This window comes from Echiichthys vipera (genome assembly GCF_963691815.1).
Source record: "Echiichthys vipera genome assembly, chromosome: 3".
Lineage (NCBI taxonomy): Eukaryota > Metazoa > Chordata > Actinopteri > Perciformes > Trachinidae > Echiichthys > Echiichthys vipera.
In genome coordinates, this window is record NC_139828.1 from 21,735,794 (window position 1) to 21,759,963 (window position 24,170).

The window sequence follows — 24,170 nt, forward strand, 5'->3', positions numbered from 1 at the left end:
GTGTCAGATTGCATTACGTGGTATAGAGATTCATGGTATTTTGTTAAACCCTTATATCTGCACATGGGCCCTGTATATGTCTCTGTTGTTTTATCTTAATCATTGTTGACCAGTCTGCTCTGTAAAATTGTAAAATGATTCATCAGTGACTCATCAAATGTGGGCGTGTGTGTGGGCGTGTGTGTGTACGTGCGCGCGCCTGCGAAATGTTTTCTCACCACAGACCCTCCATCCTTCCTCCTCCTCCATCTACTTCTCAGTACAATGGAGAGTTCATACTCAGTGCAAACATAAATCCTCCAGTTAAAAAAAAAAAAAGAAGAAATTATCCATCCTTTCATCTGTGAATCCCACTTCATCGTACACCTACACTGTCTTTTGCCTTTCGGCTCATTTACTTTAAATCAATTCAGTTGATATTAAAATGGAGAAAATTCTCTGGACAATTGAATCTATCTTTGTATTTAGCATATTTGCTGCCCCACAGAGTTTAAAAAAACATACTGCGAATCAAGGCAACCCTTTTGTGTTTAAAGTTATCTGAAGCATATTAATGTTTTAGCTGTGGCTTGTTCTGTCAATAAAAAAGGATTTGTTGAGCAGTTGATTTAGCTCCCACCATCCTTTGATAGATTGATAGTGTACCTCTGGCTTCTGTGAACCCATGGGATGAAAGATATAAACAATTTAATTCAGTATTTTGGTGGTATTTTTTTGAAGTTTGTTAGACCAAATCAAAATGTTGTGATAAATGTGGCCAAAACACCATATTCTTATATATTTGGGGGGGGGGGTCTTGTAATAACTAATGTAATTTCTACTGTTATTATATTCTTCTTCTTCTGGGCTGATGTGGTCTAGTAGACAGATAATCCTGACAAACTTGCTTATGGGATCGAAGCATTGATCTCTTGTCAGCAAACACCGCTCGCATGTCAATAATGCTCTGGGGATCATGTTGATCAGTGGGATGTACATACATTTAAATAAATAAAGCATACATTTTTTTTATATTAATTTCATTAATTTTGTTCGGTTACTGTTGGCACAGTGTGCATCATATTACCTTACCATGTACTCTACTGTCCAATATGAAGCTGTCTTGTCCCTTCAGTGTCAACTTTATTGTGCTCGTCACCTTGGAAAACTACATCCAAGACACTCTTGATCAATATGTGATTGTAACTGAGTCAGACTGGAGCACTGAGAAATCATCAAGGTGTCTTACCTTGAACATCACATAAATGAGAGGAGCGATAATAAAGGTCCTTGTCGTTGTAGTCCGGAGCCAGAAGCAGGGACCTAAAGCAGAAAGGGGAAAGGTTTATATTAAATTTCTTTGAAGGTCAACAGACTTATCAGGGAAGTGAAGTCCACCTTCTTTATGCTCTGAATCATTTGTAGCAGCTTTTTTATATCATGATAAACCCAACATAACTTCTCCGCCTGTTAGAGAAGTTATTTTCTCAGGAAATTACATTTTACGTCAGACACAAAAAGGTTTCAGTAAATTTGGTTTTGGTGTGTTTACTTTCAGTCTTTTCAGAAAGACAAGGCCTCGGGGGATATTCAACAGAAGTACTCTCATAATACCTTGTGTAATATATTTGTAAATGTGTTGCAACATATAACGACATGTCTTTGATATATCCAAACTGCGACTGTTTGGTCACATTTCCTGTTACTGTGTATTGATATTGTAGCTACAATGATGATTTTACAGCAAGGACAGAAATGTGAAAATGCAATGAAGCAAAGGTGAACTTATCATGATGCCTGAGGGCTAACAAATCCATTTGACCCTGGAGGCGTCTTAGATTGTTGTTTGTTGTATAGCTGACAGCTAAAACACCCGCCTAAACAGCCTTGAAACTCCAGACGGGATCACACTAGCTGTCACATGTCACATGTGGCCTCACTGTCCCAAAGGAGTCCTTGAATGACGCAAGAAAACATTTCTGTCCGCTTATCATTTGGAGGCTGAAGCTGGTGTCATTCAGCCAGCACCTCAGTCTCACATCTTGCTGGTAATCATCAAAGTATTTTTCTACCCATATCAGTCTGTTAGATTGTGAAGCAAAGGGAAGTGTATTTATATGGTAAATGCATCTCCCTCTGAATACACAAAACTATCTTTTAAATTGTTTTGCTATTTTCTAACAGTATTATGCAGGGCAATTTCTTTATGAAAGCTTGTATGAGAGAAGAACCATTATCACGAGGAATGAGAGACAACAGGCTCCTTCAGTGAGTACACAGCATGCTGGTGATAAAGGCTGATGTGCACAGAGAGAGCACATTTTAGGAAGAGACACCCAAATAAGACTGATGGCTTTTTCTTCTCCCCAGCATCTCTGAAATGACTGCCGCGCTAGCTGAACCGATTGGTGAACGTCACTCACTTCACACAGCTAGGCCAATGTGCCAGGTAGCTGTGGTTATGAAAAGCAACTTGCATTAAAAGAGGATATTTTTCCCCTCTGATAATTCCTCTTTCTATGGTAACTGGTTTCAGCTGGGCGGCTGCAGATGACATTTCTGGGTACTGTCAAGATAAATTTGGAAGAAAGGAGAAGGGAAGATTTCTACTTTTTGTTTTTTTCCCCTCAGTGTTGGGCTTTGGTGATCTGTTTTGATAGGACATGACGGAAATAGCTGGGGAATCGTCTCCAGGGGAGAGTCAGAGGCCTAGTTTGGGTTTTGACAACTGTAGTCTGACAACACCCATGCATACAGACATTTGGAGGCACTAATATAAAGTGTTGCCCTCCCACCCTCAAGTTATAGCTCTGTTAGTGTAAAGTTTAGCTAAAAACTTCAAACTAAAGTGCCTATAGAAAGTCATAATACTTTCTATAGTCACTTTTTTGTTTTACAGCCTGAAATGATAATACATAAATAATAATAGAAAACTATTCCAGGGTGATTACACATATTGCCTTACAACATTCAAGTGTTTTTATACTTTGTGGAAGCACCTTTTGCTTTAACTACAACCATCAGATGTTTGGATATGTCTCTACCAGCTTTGTGCACCTAGACTGGGAAATATTTCCCCCTTCTTCCTGCAGAACTGTTTGAGTTCAGTCAAATTCTGTGGTGAGCGGCGACGGATTGCACTCTTCAAGTCCATCCACAAATGTTCTGTAGGATTCAGGTCAGGACTCTGACTAGGCCACAATCACCTCCCTGTCCTTTAGCCGCTTTCTGTCTGTGTGTTTTGGGTCGTTGTCATGCTGGAAGGTGAACCACCTGCCCATTTTCAAGTGTCTAGCAGGTTTTCCTCAAGAATTTGGTTGTACTTGGCAGCATCCATTTTCCCTTCAATCCTGACCAATGGCCCAGTGTCTAGCAGGTTTTCCTCAAGAATTTGGTTGTACTTGACAGCATCCATTTTCCCTTCAATCCTGACCAATGGCCCAGTCCCCGCTGAAGAGAAACAAGCCCACAACATAATGCTTCACTGTAGGGATGGTGTGTTTTGGGTGGTGTGTTGTGTTTGGTTTCCGCAAGACATAGCGCTTGTAGTTCAGCCAAACAAGTACAATTTTGATCTCATCTGACCATATCACCTTTTGCCACATCTTAATATGTTTTTTGATACTCAGTGTGACATTTTTTCAGAAGAGGCATCTTTCTCTCCACCCTGCCAAACATGTAGAACTTGTGAAGTTGTCACATGCACAGATCGACCAGCCTCTGCCATTAAGACTTGTAACTCCTTCAAGGTCACCATGGGCCTCTTGGTAGCTTCCCTGATCAATCTTTTCCTGGCTCGGTCACCCAGTTTGGAGGGGCAGCCCAATCTAGGCAAGGTCTGGGTGGAGCCATTTCTGGACAATACTCTGAACGGTACTCAGAGGGAAAGTTAAAGCCTCTGAAATCTTTTTATATCATTTTCCTAACTTGTGCCGTTTCACAACTTTATCCCTGTTTTTGAAAGTATCTTTCCAACCATGGTATGGTCATCAATTATTTGTGTTACCATGCACTACTAGGACTGGAGTCCTCAAGGAACAGCTGATTTTATTCTGAATTAATCAAAGCTACCACAATTGATGTCAGGTGGAGGCCAGTTAACTTGATGTATAATCTTGAAGGTGATTGGTTATTTCTGAGAATGTTTATAATGTTTATTCTAAAGGGACTGATCACTTTTCCAACCCTGCTATTCTAGTTTTTCATTTTTTGGGAAAAAAAATTCACTTGAATAGTGTAAGGCAAAATGTGTAACTCAAGCTGGAAAAATTTATATTTTTTTATGCATTTTCATTTCAGTGTACTTTACTTTCGGTGTTTACTGATGTGTGTCTTAAACAGAGCTTAGAGCAATGATGCATTGAGAGATATGCTTAAACTTTCACAGTGTGTACTGCATCATCAGTTGAATCTTTTTAACTAACAGTAACGCATTGAACACTGCTTCATTTTGAATCACATAAGCTAGTAAGAAATGACCATTCATTTGCTGGTCTATATGTGACATGCAAGTGTAGGAACTTGAAGTGTGTGAAGTGAAGTATCAGACTGTGACATGAGCAGTCCTGGCCGCTTTGAGCACCAGCTGGAGGTGGAGAAAGCACTTGGTTCCCATTTCTTCTCTTTCTGATTTATGAAAGTCTTGTGTCAATAAATGGACATACTGGTAAAAAATACCTCTACTCCCTGTGTCTTTGTGCCAAAAATCCATGTTAAAAGCCACTCCGTTGGTTCGCCAGCAGGGTCATTTGCCACAGTCCTTGGTGGATGCTATTTGGAGTCCTGGGATGGGAGCCATGAGTGCTGGCTGTTTATAGAGACACGAGTAAAGGGAGATGAGGGGAAGAGATGAAGAACAATGATGAGGGTGGATGGCAGACAAGTGCTGCAAATAGTCTTACGGTGAATGCTATAATATGTGGCATTAGTCTGATGATTCAGTGATTATCGGACAATTGTCGTATTTGATTAATAGTTGATTCATCAATCCGAATGCCAATATTAACTGTTCCCAGCTAGACTTGTTATCAGTCATTGTCATTATTGAATAGTCTGACAATTATTTTCATGATTTAATGGATTAATCACTTTATATCAGGAAACGGTGAAATATAGCAAACACACTTTGCCAGAGCCCAATTGACATATGCAAATACTGTTTTTCCCCCAACCGACAGTCAAAATAGATACCCAAATTATTCATTATACTGTAATAGAAATAATATAATAATAATAAAAATAATAATTCAGACAAAACATGTATATTAAAGATGTTAGATTTTGCTGTGTTTTTCTGTGATGGCCGCTTTTGCTGTTTTTATTTAATAGACTATTTGACAATAGAAAGTAATGGATAATTAATCAAGTACATAATCTACATATTAAGCAATAATAATCCACTGTTGTTTATTACATTATTACACTTATTTATCTGTCCATATAAGAAAAAAACCTACCTCCTGGCATTCTCAAACGTCTTTTGTTAATCTCTGCACTGCCGGCATGCTGCTATATGATTCGTGGCTTTGACCCACTTTCCTTTGGATGATGACGTCACTTGATGATACATCTCTTTTTTGCTTTTTCTTTCTCCAAAGGGTGCATCTGTGCAACATAACAGACACGTACCATCCAATTCCTTATTTGTGGGTGTATATGTGTAGTGTACGTTACTGCAAGCGTTACAGTTGATAGCTCACAGTGCAGCCACCTGGACAGTACAGTCAAGGCCTAATTTTAGCATCTACAGGCACAAACGCAAACTGACACCCTCCCTTTGTCTTTCCTCTGCTACACTCACACAGGCTCTTTCACTGAAACACACAGTGTGGCTGAAGGTGATGCCTGTCGATGGCCATTTCTGGTGGTATTCTTATACTAGTTTTCTCTTTGTGCTGCCAGGTAATCAGACATTGGGAACATTTTCACCTGCAGCTTCTCTCCTGTTGGCCTCCTCTGTCAGATTATTCCTCTGTCTTTACGTTAGAGACAGGAAAGTCAGAGAAGTGGTGCCTTAAATCCTAAGACTAGCAGGGAAAATTTAGGTGAGGGAGAATGACTAATCAGCTTTCTTCCTGTGTCAGTAGAGATATGTTTTGACCAACAGTGGGAAACTCAAACTGTCTTGTTTGTGTTACTTCTATGTTCATTCTTAAGACATGCTGCTTCATATTTAAAGGTTACGAGTGTGTAGCATAGTAGCTGCTCAATAGAAGCATATGGTTTTTGTCATCAGTTCCACTACTATCCTCTGCTCTGCCACTTCAGCGTTAAGACTTTTCAGATCCACGTAGGTCTGCAAAAAAACATGGTTTTCATGAAGTAAGATGGAGGCCACGTTCAGCATTTTTTTGCCTCAGTGTCATTGCAACATTGTGAGGTCATTGTTAGTTTTATCTGCCAGTCTTGAACAGCAGCTTTTCTCTCCTTACCTGCCTCCTCCTCCTCCTACCTTTCAGGGCCAGGAGGACGGATGAGTCACCTCAACAAAACAGCTTTCTAAACCTCATGTTTGAAATATGCCTGTCTAATTCTCAGTTGACTGTACTGTATGTCAGACTGCTTTTCTCAGTATGTGCTGTCTTGTCTACTTACTGTTTCTTACAGCCTGTCTGCAGGTATTTTTTTTTCTGTCTACTTGTTTATGTTTTTATTCATCCTGTTCTGCCAATTACTTGTCTTGTGGTCTGCTAACCTGTCTGCGAGTGGAACCACATGCTTCTCCTCGTGCTTAGTCAACAGGTTGACTCAATACCCAAAACAACCTGACACACTTTTAAGGAGAAATTCAAATGACAGAGGCACTGAAAAAGACTCAGAAAATGTGATCAGCTTTCTTATATGTTCACTTAGAATAAAGAAGCAGCAAATGAGACTTCAAGGGGTTAATTTAAACTCTCTTAAAATTGTATTTGAAAGCCATAAACAAAATGTGTGTGTGATTAACATATTTCTACATTTGTGTGTGTCCAGAGCCTGGTGTACCTTCCAGTTCAGCACTCTGGCACTGTGGCTAATGTAGCTTAGGCTAGTGCACCGGATACCTCTGTCAGAAGCAGACATGCAAGCCCACAGGAAATCCCCATCACATAATAGGTGTACAGATGCAATCACAACTCTTAAGTTTAAGACTAGACTGATTTAAAGCAATGTATATTCCTCCACTAGGACAAACAACATATATTTGATTATCTGGAAAGATGCTGCAGGAAGATGAGATCTGAGAACAGTAAATATCAAATCATTAATATATCAAATATCAAATCTATAAATGTGATTTCAGTGTTGAGTTCACTAAAATAATCAACTGTACCTTTATTCATCAGTGTATCTTTAACGACACAATTAACCACATAACACAGATGGATATGCTTCCATATAAAAAACTAAAGGATTCATTTGGGTTTCCTGTCTGACAATAAAAAATAACATATCATCATGGCCTAGATGTAGGAATATTTTAAGTACTTTTTAAGAAAACTTTAGAACCAGGAGTGCTGATTTTCTCAGGCTTGGATTGAGATCTTGTGAACATGTTATAAAGGGGAAGATATAATTGCTGTGTTTCAAGATGGTCATTTTTTTATTATTATTAAAGGCAGTGTTGGCGCCAACCTCTTCCTGTAGGTTGAAGGGTGGGCCTCACTGTTATAATAATAACACACACTCTGCTGCTGTGGGTGGTGTTCCTGCTGTTGTGACTTAGCTTTAACTTCTTTTGGACCCTTTCTAAAGTAAGCTTCCCAACCCTTAAGGGTTAGCCTGAACCTTGGATTCTAAACTATTTTCAGACGCTAGATACATATTATTTTAAAGTCTCATTAACATATATATTTTTTTTATATATTTTATTTTGTGCAAAATAATACATGGGGCAATACTCCACTGACCAGAGTAAGAAATTCAAATATTTTGCACAAAAAATTCTAATTTTATTTATATATATATATATATATATATATATATAAAATATATATACTACACAAATATACTACTTGTGTAGTATTGCCCTTCAGTTGTCGTGAAGTTTTTATTTTTTTTAGGTTGGTTTAACATCCATTGGCTTTTCCCAGAATTACATTACTGTGTCTTGAGAAGAGACCACTAATTACGTTAGCACTTGTGCTAGCATCCCTCTGAACGGAAGCCATTAAGTCATTAAACAGTGTGTACAGCACACTCTGTCATTTCCTTCTTCGTTAATTAACCCCTGCCGTACCCATTCATGTCTTCTTTAACATCAATGTCATCCATTCAGATTGAGGTCCTGGTATAGTCTTAATATGGGACAGTAATTTACTGAATTACTTTGTAATTATGCTGGTCAGTTGAATCAAGTATCTGTTCTGGTTTGTGTATGTGTTTGAACTGTTTGTATGCAGAGAGATTAAAATATGAAACCTTGGAATGATCTGAAGAATTAGGTTGCTTTATTCTGGTTATTTATAATTTACATCAGTGACAGTTATTCCCACCTCTAAAGCCAAATAAGAAAGAAGAAAATCTTTGAAATTGCAGGTCTTTATATGCTGCTCTCTGCCTGTTTTCGTCATCATTTTTTACATTCTGCCAGTGGTTATCTTTGTTCTATTAAAAATGAAAGAAAATAAATTAAACAGAGACAAGGGAAACAAAGGGGAAAAGATATCAAAGAATATAAAATAATAATGCCGATTTTATTCTTCTCACCTGTTGCGTACAGCTGCCATGTGCACACTGTCACGTCGGGACAAAATCCTCTTTCATTTCACAGCTGTAAACCCGTCAGCTCTTGTTTGGGGGCAATGCTGGATTTACAGGAGACTGAAACAGACCTAAGGAAAGAAAAATAAGAGAGGCCATAGATGGGCGAGAAATCTAGAAATATATCTATCAAAGACATCACCTCAAGCCAGAAGCAATATGTTAGTGTAAAGAAATGTGCCCCTGACAAATTTGATTCAATACAGCCTGCTGAAATTATATATGATGAATAATCTTAAAAATATTTTTAAATTGGTATGCAAGAACATGCCAACATGGTGCATGTTGCTTAAAGAGGATGAAGAATCTCCACTGTCATGGAGAATAATTATATACTACAGGTTTAGACAGCAAAGTCACAGGTAGCACTAAATTTGGCCATGATACTTCTGAATGGTATTCAAATAAATAAACAGAATTTACTCCGCAGTCAAAAAAAAAGCTGTAACTGAAGTGTTGAAACTTTATTGGCTTTTCAGAACAGCTTTGGAGGGAACACTTAAAGCTTCCTTCCTCTATTAAGCTATAGGCCAAGAGAGCACTCTGCGTCCTCTGACAGATGCCTCTCCAAGATCAGTAAGAGGGAAATTATCAAGCCACAGAGAAAAAGAAGGAATATTCGCCTGGCTTCACAGAAATAAAACTTACAGGGCTGTAAGCGGGATCTCAGTTACAGGGAGGATGTCTCTGTACCTATGTGTGCAATAGTGTGCACAATTTCTTTGTATCTGTAAGATACAACAGAATGGCCAAACAACTCATACTCATATTCTGGTATACTGGTTTATGCACTCTTCCTACAAAAGTATTGTTCTTAGAAAGATCCTCAGTCTTACTCTTGGTTGTGCATAATTTTGCTCAAGGCCACAATCTATTTATTTTTCATTGTATTATTGATGTCAAGCTTGTGAGACATGTTGCATTAAAAGAAAAATTGTGTTTATCAAAAGATGTCAATCCAGTACATTCAACATTAATCATTGTTGGGCACTTTACAATATGAAATGTCTGTTTCTGAGCATGATTGTATGTTAAATGTGAAAATATACATCAGGGCATTTGGTGGTCAAGATTTCCTCTCAAAAAAACATATTCTTGTTAGGCATGTGTTTTCTTTTAAGCGTTTACTATTAACTTGTAGCTGCTAGATTAAACTTCTTTTGGGATGTGGAAAGATTAAGGGCATGGAGATGCTTCTTTAGTGTAACTTGGTCGTTGTAGTGGCCATGAATATTTATCAAGCTCTGTCTTGAGGGTGTGTGCATTTGCTCTTAAAATGTATGCAGGTGCACGTGTGCCTGCCTTTGTGTAAATGGAAACAAGCCTTTGTATTTGTGAAAGGGCCTTTTATTCTGTATCTATGTACTGTATGTGAGTGATTTTCCTTTGAAATGGGACGTTTATTTGACCTGTTACAATGAGCATTCACACCATGTAAGGTGGAATATGTTAGCAGGATCAATGAGAGGGGATTTGTGGTCTCCTTATGACCTGCAAGCCTTTCTGGATTGATTTCCTGTTTGACTGCAGACGTGCTGATGCAAACATTAGAGTAGAAAAAAAAATGTAAGAAAAGATTACATTTGTTTTTAATTCATGAGTGAAGCCACTGGTGTTGAATTTGAGTACTAGGAGGATTAAGGACAGGATTGGGTGCATGCGTGTGTGCGTGCGTGTGTGCCTGCATGCGTGTGTTTTTGCGGGAGGTAGCATCAGGTTCCTGCTCTGAGGCTCAGTGTGTACCTGCATGTGTTATGAAGTAGAGACAGGTTGGTCATGAAATGATGTGATGAGTTCACAACCAAACAAGGAGGAGGAAGAATGAGAGTCAAGGAATTAACAGAAAAAACATGGAGGGGGACAACTGGGCTTTTATCTGGGGTAAGAATAAGCCAGGAGCATTTCAGACATTGCTGTTTGACATAATTGTACAGTACAATTGATAAAATCAATCATATTAAATCTATATCCATGCTTCGTCCATGGAAGAGGACATGGTTGGATTGGATATTTATTTTTTAAACATAGACCTATTTAGGAGAAATGTAACGCACTCAATGTGTCAATGATAGGAAATTAAACAAAAGCCTTATTATCATGAATATATAGAATATTATGAGTAAAACATCACTTTAATGGAGTGCTCTATGTTACTGCAATGCTTTTTGAGTTGATTTTTGTGTAAACCATTTGCTGTAAACTTTCTTGTTAGTTCAGTCCAGAGGACATCCTGATGATGCAGCAAAACTTGAGCTTGAGTTGTTTTTGAAAAAGATGATGGGAAAAGAAAGAACAAACAAACCATATCTGCAAATCTGCGGAGAGAACTGCATTTTCAGTTTGTTGCCTGAAGAAAATTAAGGTCAAAATAGGGTTGCAATGGGAGGTTGGTGTACACCATGTACCGACAGACTCCTTATTCTTTCTATGCTGCTTTTTTCCTGCACTCAACTGGGCTTGGATGTGCATACTATCCACTTTCCTTAGAGTAAAAAAATGTAAAATTGTAGTGTTAAGACTTGTTTTTGATGCACACTTGTTGCTTTAGCAACACAGTCATCATTTGTATTGTTGGTCATTAAGCAGCTCCATTAGCGCCGTGTTTACAGCAGATGTGGAGGGAAGGGACAGTGAGCCTTGAATCCATCATCTGAGTCTGTACATAAAGGCTCTCCAATGCTCTCTGTAGCATTATGTATTTAAGTTTTATATATAGTCAGCTGTGTGATCAACAGCAGGTTCCTCTGTGCTCCACTATTCTTGTCAAATTCTTGGTGCATTGATTTTCATTGATTCCATTCCAAAAAAATACCTCAAGGATTGCAAGGCTGTCTGTCCATCTGTGATGACCATGAACACATTTTTAGTTCTGAAAGACAGTGTTTGCCTACATAGTGTAGCTGCCACTCACTCAATAATACATAAAAACGTCATCTTTAATCTCCTGGATGAATGCACAGCTGACCCCACCTACCCTTAACCCACCAACACACCACCTTTCAGTCATGCCTTTGTTGTCTCTTTGCGTAATAATTCGCCCTTTTCCTCTTTTTTTTTCTTTTTTCTGCAGGATTGAAAAAACGTACCAGGAAGGCCTTTGGGATACGGAAGAAAGAGAAGGATAATGACTCCACGTAAGTCCTGATCTTTCTTTCAGGTGTACTTGTAAGTACTTTTAAGAAGAAAAATTTGTTGTAACAGCAGGTCTTACATATACATTACATCAAAATGAAAGGATTAAAATAAGTAAGAACAGTTACAGGATTAGTATTGAGTACAGGTCTCGTCAAAGAAATGTTCGAACGCTGCTTTTACTGACCATACGTAGTTCACGAGTCAACCTGTCGATTACGAGCCACAGTGGTATAGTATTTATTATATAGTATTAATGGATCAGTTAAACTCCCAGTATGACTCCTATATGACATGTTATTATCGATCTACAGAATAATAGGCATACTTAAAATATCCAGTGCTTGTGACATTGTTTGTTTGCATACAGCTGGTGTTATTGCTCTCATATCATGGCAGAAAAGTTTGGAAATTATAATAATACAAGATAAAAAAAAAGGACTTATCACACCAGTTAGGTCAGATATGAAGCTTGCAGAATCTCCGTAAGTGTGATGGATCTTAGGTTTGTGGGTGTGCATGAGACAATTTGTGTGCTCTGAGTGAATCAGTGTGTGGGTATGGTGGCATGAAAAGGTTTTCCTTCAATATCCCTTTTTGAAATATTTCGTCAAAGCACTTGATTTGAAAATGATGGGCTCACATGTTAAGTGACTTTCATGCTCTCCTTTCTCCGCTCTGCTTTTTAAAAATATCACAGGGGATCTCCAGACAGAGAGAGTGGGGTAAGTAGCAGAAACTATTTAATATATATCAGACAATTAAGTAATTTGTAAATTACTACTCACTCTACACATGTATCACTGGAGGAAATCAAGTCTGCTGATTGTGAAGTTCATCATTTATTTTCTGTGCTTTTTGTCACTTGCCAGGAACCCCAAGAAGTTGAATCGGTACTGAACTCTAGTCGTTTGGAGTAGATTAATCCCTAGAATAGTTTTAGAGTTTAGAGCTTTGACTGGTTACAAACATCAAAGCACATTATTTAACTCATCAGTCTTCCCCTGTGTCATTAGTAGACTCTCTGAGGAGGCTTTGAAAAAAACAAAACAAAAGAGCAGTAGGATACCCCCCCCCCCTCCCCCCATGTTGGATAATAACTATAATCACTATCACATCATTAGTGACCAAGCAAAGAACAAATCAAGGCCTGTATGAAGAAAATAGGAAACTGAGGGACAGTCTCACATGATATGGCATCCAGGGTACACGGTATCAAGGTTTATTGGCAAGAATTAGCTGCACCATAGTTTCACTGAAAAGTCTCTAACACAGCACAGTAGTGCGGAATATACTGTACCTTCACTCTATGGTGGGATTTTAATCAAAATGTTTTCTCTCTTCTCAGTCTCAGAAGAAGACCAATGGGGCCCCTAATGGCTTCTACGGAGATATTGACTGGGACAGATATGTTAGTAAAAGGATTATTACTTTATGCTGAACAGTGTTTCAATTAAGTCACCACCAATTCACCCTTAAAACTGCTGCTTTGTTTTCATCTGGATTTAATGAGTTTTATAGTATTGATCCAGATGATAATAATAGCATGTGAACAAAGCATGTTAAAATTGGTAGTCAATCAAGTTGGTTTAACTATTGTCATTTGCAGCAGTATAATGCTAACATTTTGGTCCAGATTATGGCTTTGTCAATATTCAATTGGTCATGTTTCATTAATCAGGGCCCTAGCATTTGTTATGATTGTAAGTTCCAGTATTATTATCATCTGAATATGTTGCATTACTTCTTGAACTCTCTTTTCATTTATTCGACTTCAGCTAATGTCACAGCAGTGTGTTACTGATAACATCATATGAACATTAACATATATTTATAATGGGTCTCATTTGTCTTTCAGAACTCTCCTGAGGTGGATGATGAGGGCTACAGCATCAGACCTGATGAGGAGTCAGAAGAGGGAGATATCCTCTGCACTGCTTGATTTGTCATTTGACAGAATTAATTTGTCTTGTTTTTCCTACTTTGGCTCACCAAAGAGTGATTGCTTCCATTGTTAGTACAGGATTAGTAAAATGTGTTCACGCTGATATGAGATCAGTTTATATAGTTAATCTCATTCATAGGAGAATGGACTTCATCCCTGTCAGAGTGGGGTAAAAAAAATCTATATAATCAAATATCCTCATGTTTTACAAAGAAATCCTCACACAGAAAATTACCAATCTACATACATTGATCATCATTGTACGTCAAGAGGCGTCACCTGCTCCTTGAAGTGTGAAAACATGCAATTAACAAAGATCTAAATTAAGATAATAAGGTGCAGCACACAACTCAGCCACAGAAGAATGAGTCATTGAAGCGTCAGACTTGTACAGGAAGTCGCAGAGAAGTGTTTAAGAAAAATGCTGTGACCCTTTTATGAAGTTTGGAAATAACACTCTAATCAATACACCGATTCCAGAATGTTTGTTATGATAGTGGTACAGTATTCATCTTTTCAATTGCCTCCTCAGTAGGTTGAAATTTTGATCTGATTTATTTACATGCACCTCCATTTAGAGTGTGGTCTATACGTAGTCTGTAAAGTGTCCTGAGATAAGATTTGTTATGATTTGACACTATAACTAAAATTGAATTGAATTGAATTGTGTGGGCAGGCACTCACCAGATTTAAATTTATTTATTATGACTCAGCTAGAGTTTCCCTATCCCTCAATTAATTTACTAGCAATATTAAGGTATTAATTTATAACCCATAACCCACTTATTCAGCCATGCAGAGAGGTTATTTTTGTTTCTAGAGCAGTAAGACGATAATTGAAACACTATGTAAAATGTAATGGTTTGAATCACAAGTACTGTTATTCATTTGGAACAAGGCAAAATAATTTGGATGTAGAGACAGTAGTTGTTTTCAAAATCATAAAGTATTTGGGATTTTAAAGCCAATGTAGTTAGATGGTGATGTAGTTCCTCAGTTTGGCAGCCCTGACACAATCTCATAGTCACCTTTTAATAATATTTTGTAAGTCAATTAGCATTAATCAAAAGTAAATCATGGACTGTTTGAGGAAGGGACCTTTACTTTCCTTGACACTGCATTACCCCCTACAATCAAAAAGCCCCACTTCTTTTCCTCTGATGAGTCGGAAGGAGAGGAGGACCACAGGAAAAAATTCAAAGTCAAGATCAAGCCGCTGCCGGCCAACAGTGTGGTTGCGGTGCCCTCGGTTGACGAGCTCAAAGTCTCCATAGGCAACATAGCCCTGTCCCCGTCTCCTATGGTGAGTAGCTCTGACGTCACTGCCCTCTCACTGCTCGCCTTCATTAGAATATCCCTGCTTATTAGTGTTTAGATGGTTATAATGTGCATGTGCTTCTAATCTTTACCCTTTAACATGTAAAGTTAGATATTTTTGTTCACAGATGTGGTTATGCATGTTTGTATTTTTCCCACTGAGATGCTTTTTACTTTATCCTAGTGTTTTGTTTTAGCTATTGATGGGGACTGTAATTGGGTCACTTCTTCACTTTTCTTGAGTCCCTACAAGACAACAGTTTGTTTTAATTAGCCAGTATGTCACAGAATGCAATGTCGCTGGTTTGAGCTCTAGACTGAAATCCCAATCCATCTCCTTGTGATGAGGGAGGTCAGTTGATTTATATTATATAGATATTCAAATTTTGAATTCCACACAGTTAATTTGTGTGTCATTGTTCTCCCCTTTAGTCCGGTGTCGTTTAACACAAGGCCGATGTCTCGCCACCACAGAAACCACAGAATAGCAGGGTGTGAAGCCCTTGTTTGAAGTGATGCAGCTCAGTTAATGAGTCTAAATTCAAGCATACTTCTACTTCACACAGCTCATAATCAGCAGTGGGATTCCAAATCAGGCTTTTGCCTCCCTGCCTACCCAAAATTCTTCCCTTCTTCAGTACAGAGAGTTAGCTTTGGTGTCCGCCTTGAATAATTCAGGTAGGAAAGTGGGCACAATGATCCTGTGTGCCGGTCGGCTGTACAGTGAGATCCCTTGTGGTCATTTGAGCTTTTGGACTCAATAATTTAATCCACCCTTCGTTTACTCTGACTCTGTTAACCTGATGAGGTGTGATGGTCTTTCCATGCTGATAATGGTTGTACTCACATGCATAGTAGATAAGACACATTGATTGTTTTTCACATTTTAGTTTTTTTAGAGTTTAGTTTTTTTTAAGAGTTAGTCAGACAAAACAAGAGGACATCACCTAGACTCAGGGAAATGCGATGAGTAATTTTCAATAGTGACATTTTATTGAGTAAACAATCAGTTGGTCAGATTCAGTTAAAACAGATGAACTGCTGTTGAAAACACATGATAGTTACAGCCCTGATAACATGACAGATTGGGTTTTGGGTCTGTTGTGCATAGAAGTTACTTTTATGGATGTATTGATGCTTCTTTCTCAGAGCAGGACAAGTTATCTGAAATAAGTCCCCCCTAATGTCTTCTTGGAATTCATCTAACCCAGTCGAGTCACCTGAATATTTGGTAATATTTTTGAAATTGTAATTAGTGGCTTGCATTGTGGCAACTGCCACCTTCCCCTCTACCTGTGCAAATGAGCATCACATTTGCCAAGGCAGATCATTCCCCCCGCACATAAATGACATGAATCACACAGTCACTTCGGGTTCCTGGCAACTCTGTGTAACCTTGGCTATGGACTGAGAGGGGCCAAAGTCTAACAGGCATCTTAAAGAAAACATTGCTTCTTTCCACTTATTTCTAGTTCTTAACTTTCTATGAACTTATCCAGTAAAACTTTATTTCCAGACTAAAATATTTGACTTTTTATGACTGATCTTATTTTCAAAAACAAGACTTATACTTGAGATGTATTTAAATATGAAATATTAAAACATGTAAATATGACAAGCTCTTACCCCAGCTTTGAAAGTCCTGAAACACATACCAAGTATTACACATGCCTAGATACTGAGTGTTATTTAGTGGACTGCCTGAGCTTAATTTCTATGGTAATATTTGGCATATTCTGCATGAATTATTCATTTGTACTCAAGCTTCTGAGAGGGACACGATGATGCAGGTTTACAGCTTATTTCACATAAAGCTTTCGCCGGATTCGGTGTTCACACCATGTTAGGAGGACGGTAATGTGCAGGTGGAGGGATGAAGGAAGCCATAGTACTACAGCAGCTTTATCTGTCTGTATTAAGGATTGAAGCGAATGGCTGCTTACATTATATACAGATGCTTTGCTTTGCTAGTGTTAAAATACTTTGCCCTCTATTCTTCTGACTATTCCACCCCTCTCTTCTTTTTGTTTCTCATATCTCTCATTTTTTTGCTGCCATAAATGGTACTAACCTCTGCAGAGGAGTCCGGTAAGCCATTATCTTGCATGCTGTTGTGTTTATAGCTCTTTTTTTATTTTTATCCTTGACTATTTGCTCATAAAATCGTCTCTGTGTTGCGGAAAATGTCTTGCTAGTGTGTTATAACCATAGGCTTTATTACTTGCCAGCATGTTTTAGGCAAATGGCCAGTGTTCTATGCTTTCTGTTTTGGTGTGAGTGTGTTTCAGTAGAAGGTTATACATGGGCAGATTACTGTGTGTGCATTTGTGACTGTGACTGCTCAGCATTTTTATGGCACATGCTGATTTATTTGCCTTGGTACATTGAGAACAAGAGCGCTGTCTTTAATGTTGTTTCCGCTGACTAAGACATCTTAAATCTGATATTAATTGGTTCTTGAGTCTTGAGCTTCCATTTCTCTCCCCAAATGTCACGACTACAAGCAGTAAAGGAGGCGTGGAAAAGGTCAGGGATGGAGTTAAGAGGTTAGAAACCAAAACAAAAAAGGTTGTACAGCCCATATTATTCCTCACTTGTTGTATTATCCACTAGCATTTAAACCAAGCAGCCTTAATTAAGAAGACAGACATCTAACTTTTATGATGACTTCTTCATATTTTATATGTGTCATTACTGTAGCCAGCCACGTTGCAGCCAGGTCTACACAGAGACTCAGGCTTACCTTTATAGCCCAGCTGACTCTGTTCAGATACAAAATGTTTCATTACAAAAGCAAAGGTGCAATGTTGAATTTACAAAAATTCAAAACAAAAAAAGCTGTTCATCTGATTTTTCCGATTTAAAAAAAATCACACAATTGTTTGGAGTGGCCTTTTTAGAAACATCAGCACAGTGTGTGACTCTGAACTCCTTATATTGTTCTTCCTGTTTACATACAGCAGGGAGACGATGATTGGTTATGACAAACACTGTTACACTGTGTCCTGTGCCAATTTACCCAATGAAATAAATCCCTCCCACCAGCATGACCCACCCCCTTGTTGCATCACTTTAATCACTCATGGCTCAGTGCACAACTGGAACAAGCACAAGAGAAGGAGGGTTGATGCGAGACAGGGGTGATGCAGGAAGATGGAGAGGATTCAGAAATTGAGGGGGGGTGGGGGGGACTCGAAGAGAACATGGAAGGAAAATCACAGTGTTCTTTTAACAGAAATGATCAAACCAAAGGGTGGGGTGATAGCCAAAAAAAAAGAGATGGAAGAGAGGGAAGTGATTTAAGCAGATCCACAAGCTTTTTGGATGATGTCCAGTCGCAGCAGGTTCACAGATGACAGAGATTCAGTCAAATGTCCCCTTTTATCCAAAGGCCTTGAATGGCTACACTTTTTTTTTCCTACCATCAACAGAAGACAGGGATTCAGACATAAACACAAACACACAGATCAGTTTGAATAAGTCATCCTCAGCTGTTTCCTTATACCCTCTTGCCTGATTGTCCAGGATTTATTGAGCTATTTGCATTTATGCTCAAAAACCTTCAACCACATAAGCCTGTAAATGTCTTACACAATCGAAGACAGATGGCAACATTTCTCATTCTCATTTCATGCTATCATCCTCATCCCCAAATCTGACCGGCCAGGCCAAAATTCTTCTTCACCTCATGTATATGATGTCTGCTTTACTGATTTGTCACTCTCTGACCAGGTGTCTCTTCTCTCTTCCTTTTTGCTGGTCACAGAGACGTAGCCCGGTAAGTGTACTAGTCTTTCGTCTCCCTGGGGTCAGGCTTAACACATGTCACATGCTTCTTGTACCCTTTCGCTCTTTACCGTTTCTTTGGAGTCGGTTGAATAAGACAGAAAATGTGTAGGTGGGTTCAGTGGCTGAGTTGACGGGTCAAGACTGTTGGGTAACTTGTTTTGACATTAATATTTAAAGATGAATAGATTTTTCTAGATAGCAAGATCAGTAGCGTACTTGTTTTTCATCTTGAACTGCTTCATGCTTGGTCTCTGAAGTGGGAGAAAACTTGCACCTTTGACAGCTGGACCCTTTGATGTCTTATTTCAACCACTTCCCATCGTCGTGTCTTCTCATCTCCTCTGCTCCGGTCTCTCCCCCTCTCCTCCGTCTCTCTCTCCTTATCTGCCTTCTGCCTTTCTTGGCCTCTTGTGTCCCTCACATGGTAAATTCATACACAGGCTCGCATACAAACACGGGCGTTTTATATCACGGCTGGAGAGGCAACATCATTGTGCTGCCGCCTCCCCAACAACAGAACTCATTTCTCTTTTAACATTCTTACGCTCCAACTTTATCAGGCTCAAACCCTCTCTAGTACCAGGGGTGGTTTCTTAAGACTTCAAAAGCATGTTTTGAAAGCTTTCCAGCACTTTTCATACCACTGCTCACAGCACAGTTGGCTCAATGCAGATAGCAGTTGCCATTTTATAAGGTGACACTAACAATGCTATTGTTATTTATTGGAGTGACTTAATCCCCTTCATTTATGCCATGTCACTAATATTTTGCTGTTCAATCTGATATACAGTAGTTGCTGCGGATATTTGTTAGAAATCTCTGTGCCATATTTCACAGAATGTGCAGTGTTCAATTAATCCCTTATAAAGCATATGATCAGGTCATTTACAGTGCCTTCAAAGTGACCACTGTCATGCAGGTCAGCATTAGCCTATCTGATGGTGTACCTCTGGCAGGATTTGCAGTTAGTATGTTTAGTGTTGGTGGTGGGTACACAAGAAAGACTTTCAATAATGCTGCAATTAACACGCACCGGGTCACTGAAATAGGGAATGCATCTTAAAGTACAAAGGAACAACTTAACAACTGCCAAAAATATTTTTCATTCGACCGTGGGCCAGAGTTTCCCTTGTTTGTGTTCAGCCTGTGAACTTTATTGCATCTCATTCCTCATCCCTCTCCTCTCATTTTCTCTCATGTCTCTTCTGTCTGCTGTCTAATAAACATCTTCCTCTAGAACAGCCTTTCCTGTGCCACAGTGTTTGTGTATTTGTAATGAATACTCCTGTGTAGCTCCTAGCTGGTCTAGTTCCACAGGTCTCATCAGATTAATTCAACCTAAGGCTGAAGTTCACCCTCTGACTTTCACTACTGCTCAGCCTACACCATTGTTTTGTTTTAACCACACGTTTTTATATATAAAAAGATATGTTTAATTGTCTTTTTGACTGCCCTATGTAACATTTTTATTCGTATTCGCAGCTGTTTTACATATAGCCAGTTATGTTGGATGCTGATTTTAGTAGCATAATAGGCAAATATTAGAAATGATGTCCTTGTTAGTAAATCTTTGGTGTTTTATGTCTTTGGGTTTTTAAATTGTATTGTCATTTTTTTAATGTTACAGGGTTTGAAAAGCAACACATCCAGTAAGTATCAGTCTTGTTGCACTTTTAACCAGGTTCACTTTTTAAGTATGGCGAATTAAAGAGAATGTGATGCAAGAGTCACATAAACAGATTTAATTACGCCTGCAGGTGAGGAGATCGCCAGACCAAGACGTGTTCTCCCTACTTTACCCACTGTGGCCCCCACACCAGCTCCAGCACCACAACCCCCCAGGTATGTAGCCTTTTGCCTGTCTTATGGCATTTACTCTTTTGAATTCCTAAAGAGGAATTTTCACCTGTTCCACCACACACTGTTTAGACAGACAGTATCTAGTTTTATTTGCGTTGAGGCCCTGACTCCCTACTGTTTCGTATCATTAAAAGTTAAACACAGTATTATACAGCAATGCAGTATATCTGCTATGTACTGTATTCTCTTGGCACACAGTGTAAAATGCAGTTTTAGGGGACAAGTACCCTAAAGCCCGGGGCGCGGTGCGGAAGGACAGTGTGAGTGCGCCCTTATAGTATTTTTATATTTTGAGTATTACCCAAAGGTTGTGAGATAAACATGTTGTTTTGTGCTTCTAAACTATAAGCTGATAATCACAACAAGATTTTGTTTAGATTTCACCCAACCTTTGCCATCCCACTAAAACATAAGGAAGTTTGAGGCGAACATTCCTTTGATTGTGCTGCAGGGCAACTTGAGGCTTCAGTGAATCTGGAGAGCTGTCACTGTGTTTATCTACTCAACAACACTGTGATGCTTTGTGTGCTGTGGGAACATAAACACATATTCTTCTCGCATTAATGCTTGGGTTTCTGGTTTCTGGTTGTATTCATAGTTCTGCCAAAAAATGTTTTTTTTTTTTTGGCTAGTTTGAATACTGCGTCTTTTGTGTCCAGTACCATAAGCCATGATACAGATGCACTCTAGTCAGGTGTAGATATTCCTCTCGACACAGCTGAAAAAATTGCAATTACTGCTTGAATACGTTGTAACTGTGCATCTCACCTCCTCTTTGACGTCCCATGTGCAAATTGATTGTTTTTCATTGGTTAAGCAAGTGGTCAGTCTCCTTAGTTGCTTATCACTTTACATCACACGACAATTATGCTGTATCTAGAGTCCAGGGTATTTTGAGCACAGAAAAAAATATATATATATATATTTTTATATATATATATATATATATATATATATATATATATATATATATATATATCTCCTGATAATTTCCATATCTCAATAAATATTGAAAATCATTATAGGTCGTCATTATAGGCTCCATGTTAGCTTCTGCCATAGAAGTTGCTGATCTCCCTGCAGTCCACACATAAAAAAAATGTACAAATAAAATCATGATGCGTTTGTGAAACCAAAGTTTAAGAGGAAAAAAAAAATGTATAAAAACAAGGCAAGTAGTTTTTATGTGTATCTTCTTAGCACAACTAAATCAATAGCACAAAATTATCCATCCATCATCTGTAACCGCTTGTCTCTAATCGCGGGGGGCTGGGGCCGATCCCAGCTGATATTGACTGTAAGGCTGGGTACACCCTGGACAGGACGCTAGCATATCACAGACAGAGGGCGCACTAACACTGTCCATCCATACCGTGCCCAAGCACGTTTCACGGCTTAAGTCTAGTTCGTTTGATCAGTGTGAGTGCAACCGTACCGCTTGCCGGCCACGGCCCGTTTGGGAGAGGTGGGCTTGTAAAGCACGTTTGCACCTTTGCACATGTGCAAGCACGAGCGTGCGCACGTGTACGAGCACGTGGCCGAGGGTGGTTCGGATGTCATTTTATGTGCGTTTGTTCGGACATAGAAAAAAGAAGGACGGACCTTGCAACGTCGACTAAACGGGGTCGTGCCGCATCACAAGTTCAAAAAAAAACACAAAGCCGAAAATGTTATGTTTTCTGAACTGCTTTCCATTATGTGGCCAAAAGACTGCATGCTTTTGTAAACAAAGCGACGCATCGCGATGACGTCAATCAATGCGTGTGAGGTGTTACAGCGTGATGACGTATGGGCAGGCAAGAAGCATTCGCGCCGAGGCGCCATGTACTATGAGTACAAAAGGGCCTGGGCCGCGGGGGGAGAGGTAGGGGGGGACCCTAAAGCACGGGGCAAGGTATTGATGGACAGTTTGAGTGCTCTCAGAGACAGACATTCACACTCACATTCACACCTACGGACAATTTAGGGCGCACTCACACTGTCCTTCCGTCCCGGGCCAAAACCGTTTTTTCAGCTAAAGCCTAGTGTGTTTATGCAGTGTGAGTGCACCCGCTCCGCGCATAAATGTGGAGAGCGGGCTGTCACGGCCCGCCCGAGAGAGGTGGGCTTTTGTAGAGCCCGTTTGCACATGTACGAGCACGAGCGTGCGCACGTGTACGAGCACGAGGCCTACGGCGGTTCTGACGTCCTTTATGTGCGCCTGTTCGGACATAGAAAATAGAAGAAGGGACCATGCGCGGACATTTAACAACAAGAACAACAATGGCGCGAAAAGGTTCACGTTGATGTGATGCGGAGGTGGAGTGCATGTTTTTGGTCTGATGAAAATATTAAAAAACAGTCGGGCAAGACGCACAAAAACTCTGAGGTCTATGGAAAGATTTGTAAACAAAGTGACGCATCGCGATGACGTCAATCAATGCGTGTGACGTGTTACGGCGTGATGACGTATGGACAGCAAGAATAATTTGCGCGAGGCCCAGACAGTGTGAGTACAAGCGGGCCTGGGGCACGGGGGGAGACAGAGGGGGGACAAGTACCCTAAAGCCCGGGGCACGGTGCCGAAGGACAGTGTGAGTGCGCCCTTAGAGTCATCAATTAACAGCTAACCAGGAACCTTCTTTCTGTGTTAAAATGTATTATACCTGATCAGATGACAGACACTGTACTCATGCAGATGTTATGTACAATAAAGCTGTTTTTAAAATTACCTACTGTAACTGTTTTGTCATACTTTGTCTGTTGCAGCAGTCGACAAACACCAGTCTCCGAAGACACCACAGCCTTATTTGGGCCTCCTTTGGAAACCGCCTTTGGAGAACCGAAAACTGAAGGTAGCCCTCCTCCCTGTGTCTTTGTCCCTATGTATTTCTGTATCTATCTATCTATCTATCTATCTATCTATCTATCTATCTATCTATCTATCTATCTATCTATCTATCTATCTATCTATCTATCTATCTATCTATCTATCTATCTATCTATCTATATCTCTCTCTCTCTCTCTCTCTCTCTCTCTCTCTCTCTCTCTCTCTCTCTCTCTCTCTCTCTCTCTCTCTCTCTCTCTCTCTCTCTCTCTCTCTCTCTCTCTCTCTCTCTCTCTCTCTCTCTCTCTCTCTCTCTCTCTCTCTCTCTCTCCCCTCCCTCTCACCTACTTCTCTAATGTCATTGCTCTTCCCTCAGGCTTGCTGTGCAGTAGAGAATTCACTCCCTCTGTCTTTGCTAAGGTCAAAGTTGAATTTGGCACTGGGAGTTCATATCCATGTGCACAGTGCAGCTTGTTTACATGCAGACTCTGCTGTCATCCGCTCTCAGCCAATCCAGTAGGATTTAGCAGTGCAGGCTGTGGGAGAACTCATAGCTGTTACGCAACTGCCATGTCAGGCATAACTAACATCAACTCAAC

General features: G+C 39.5%; 1 protein-coding gene across 1 annotated transcript in view; it reads left to right on the plus strand.

Annotated features, from left to right (window-relative positions):
* Positions 1 to 24,170, plus strand: part of sgip1a (SH3GL interacting endocytic adaptor 1a) — a 77,174-nt gene that overhangs the window by 39,260 nt on the left and 13,744 nt on the right. Inside the window, exons 4-12 of the mRNA XM_083911460.1 lie at positions 11,792 to 11,855; positions 12,554 to 12,578; positions 13,202 to 13,264; positions 13,712 to 13,784; positions 14,893 to 15,101; positions 18,882 to 18,893; positions 20,532 to 20,553; positions 20,662 to 20,746; positions 23,513 to 23,598. Coding sequence (XP_083767586.1) covers positions 11,792 to 11,855; positions 12,554 to 12,578; positions 13,202 to 13,264; positions 13,712 to 13,784; positions 14,893 to 15,101; positions 18,882 to 18,893; positions 20,532 to 20,553; positions 20,662 to 20,746; positions 23,513 to 23,598 — 639 coding nt within the window. The remainder of the gene's footprint in view (positions 1 to 11,791; positions 11,856 to 12,553; positions 12,579 to 13,201; positions 13,265 to 13,711; positions 13,785 to 14,892; positions 15,102 to 18,881; positions 18,894 to 20,531; positions 20,554 to 20,661; positions 20,747 to 23,512; positions 23,599 to 24,170) is intronic.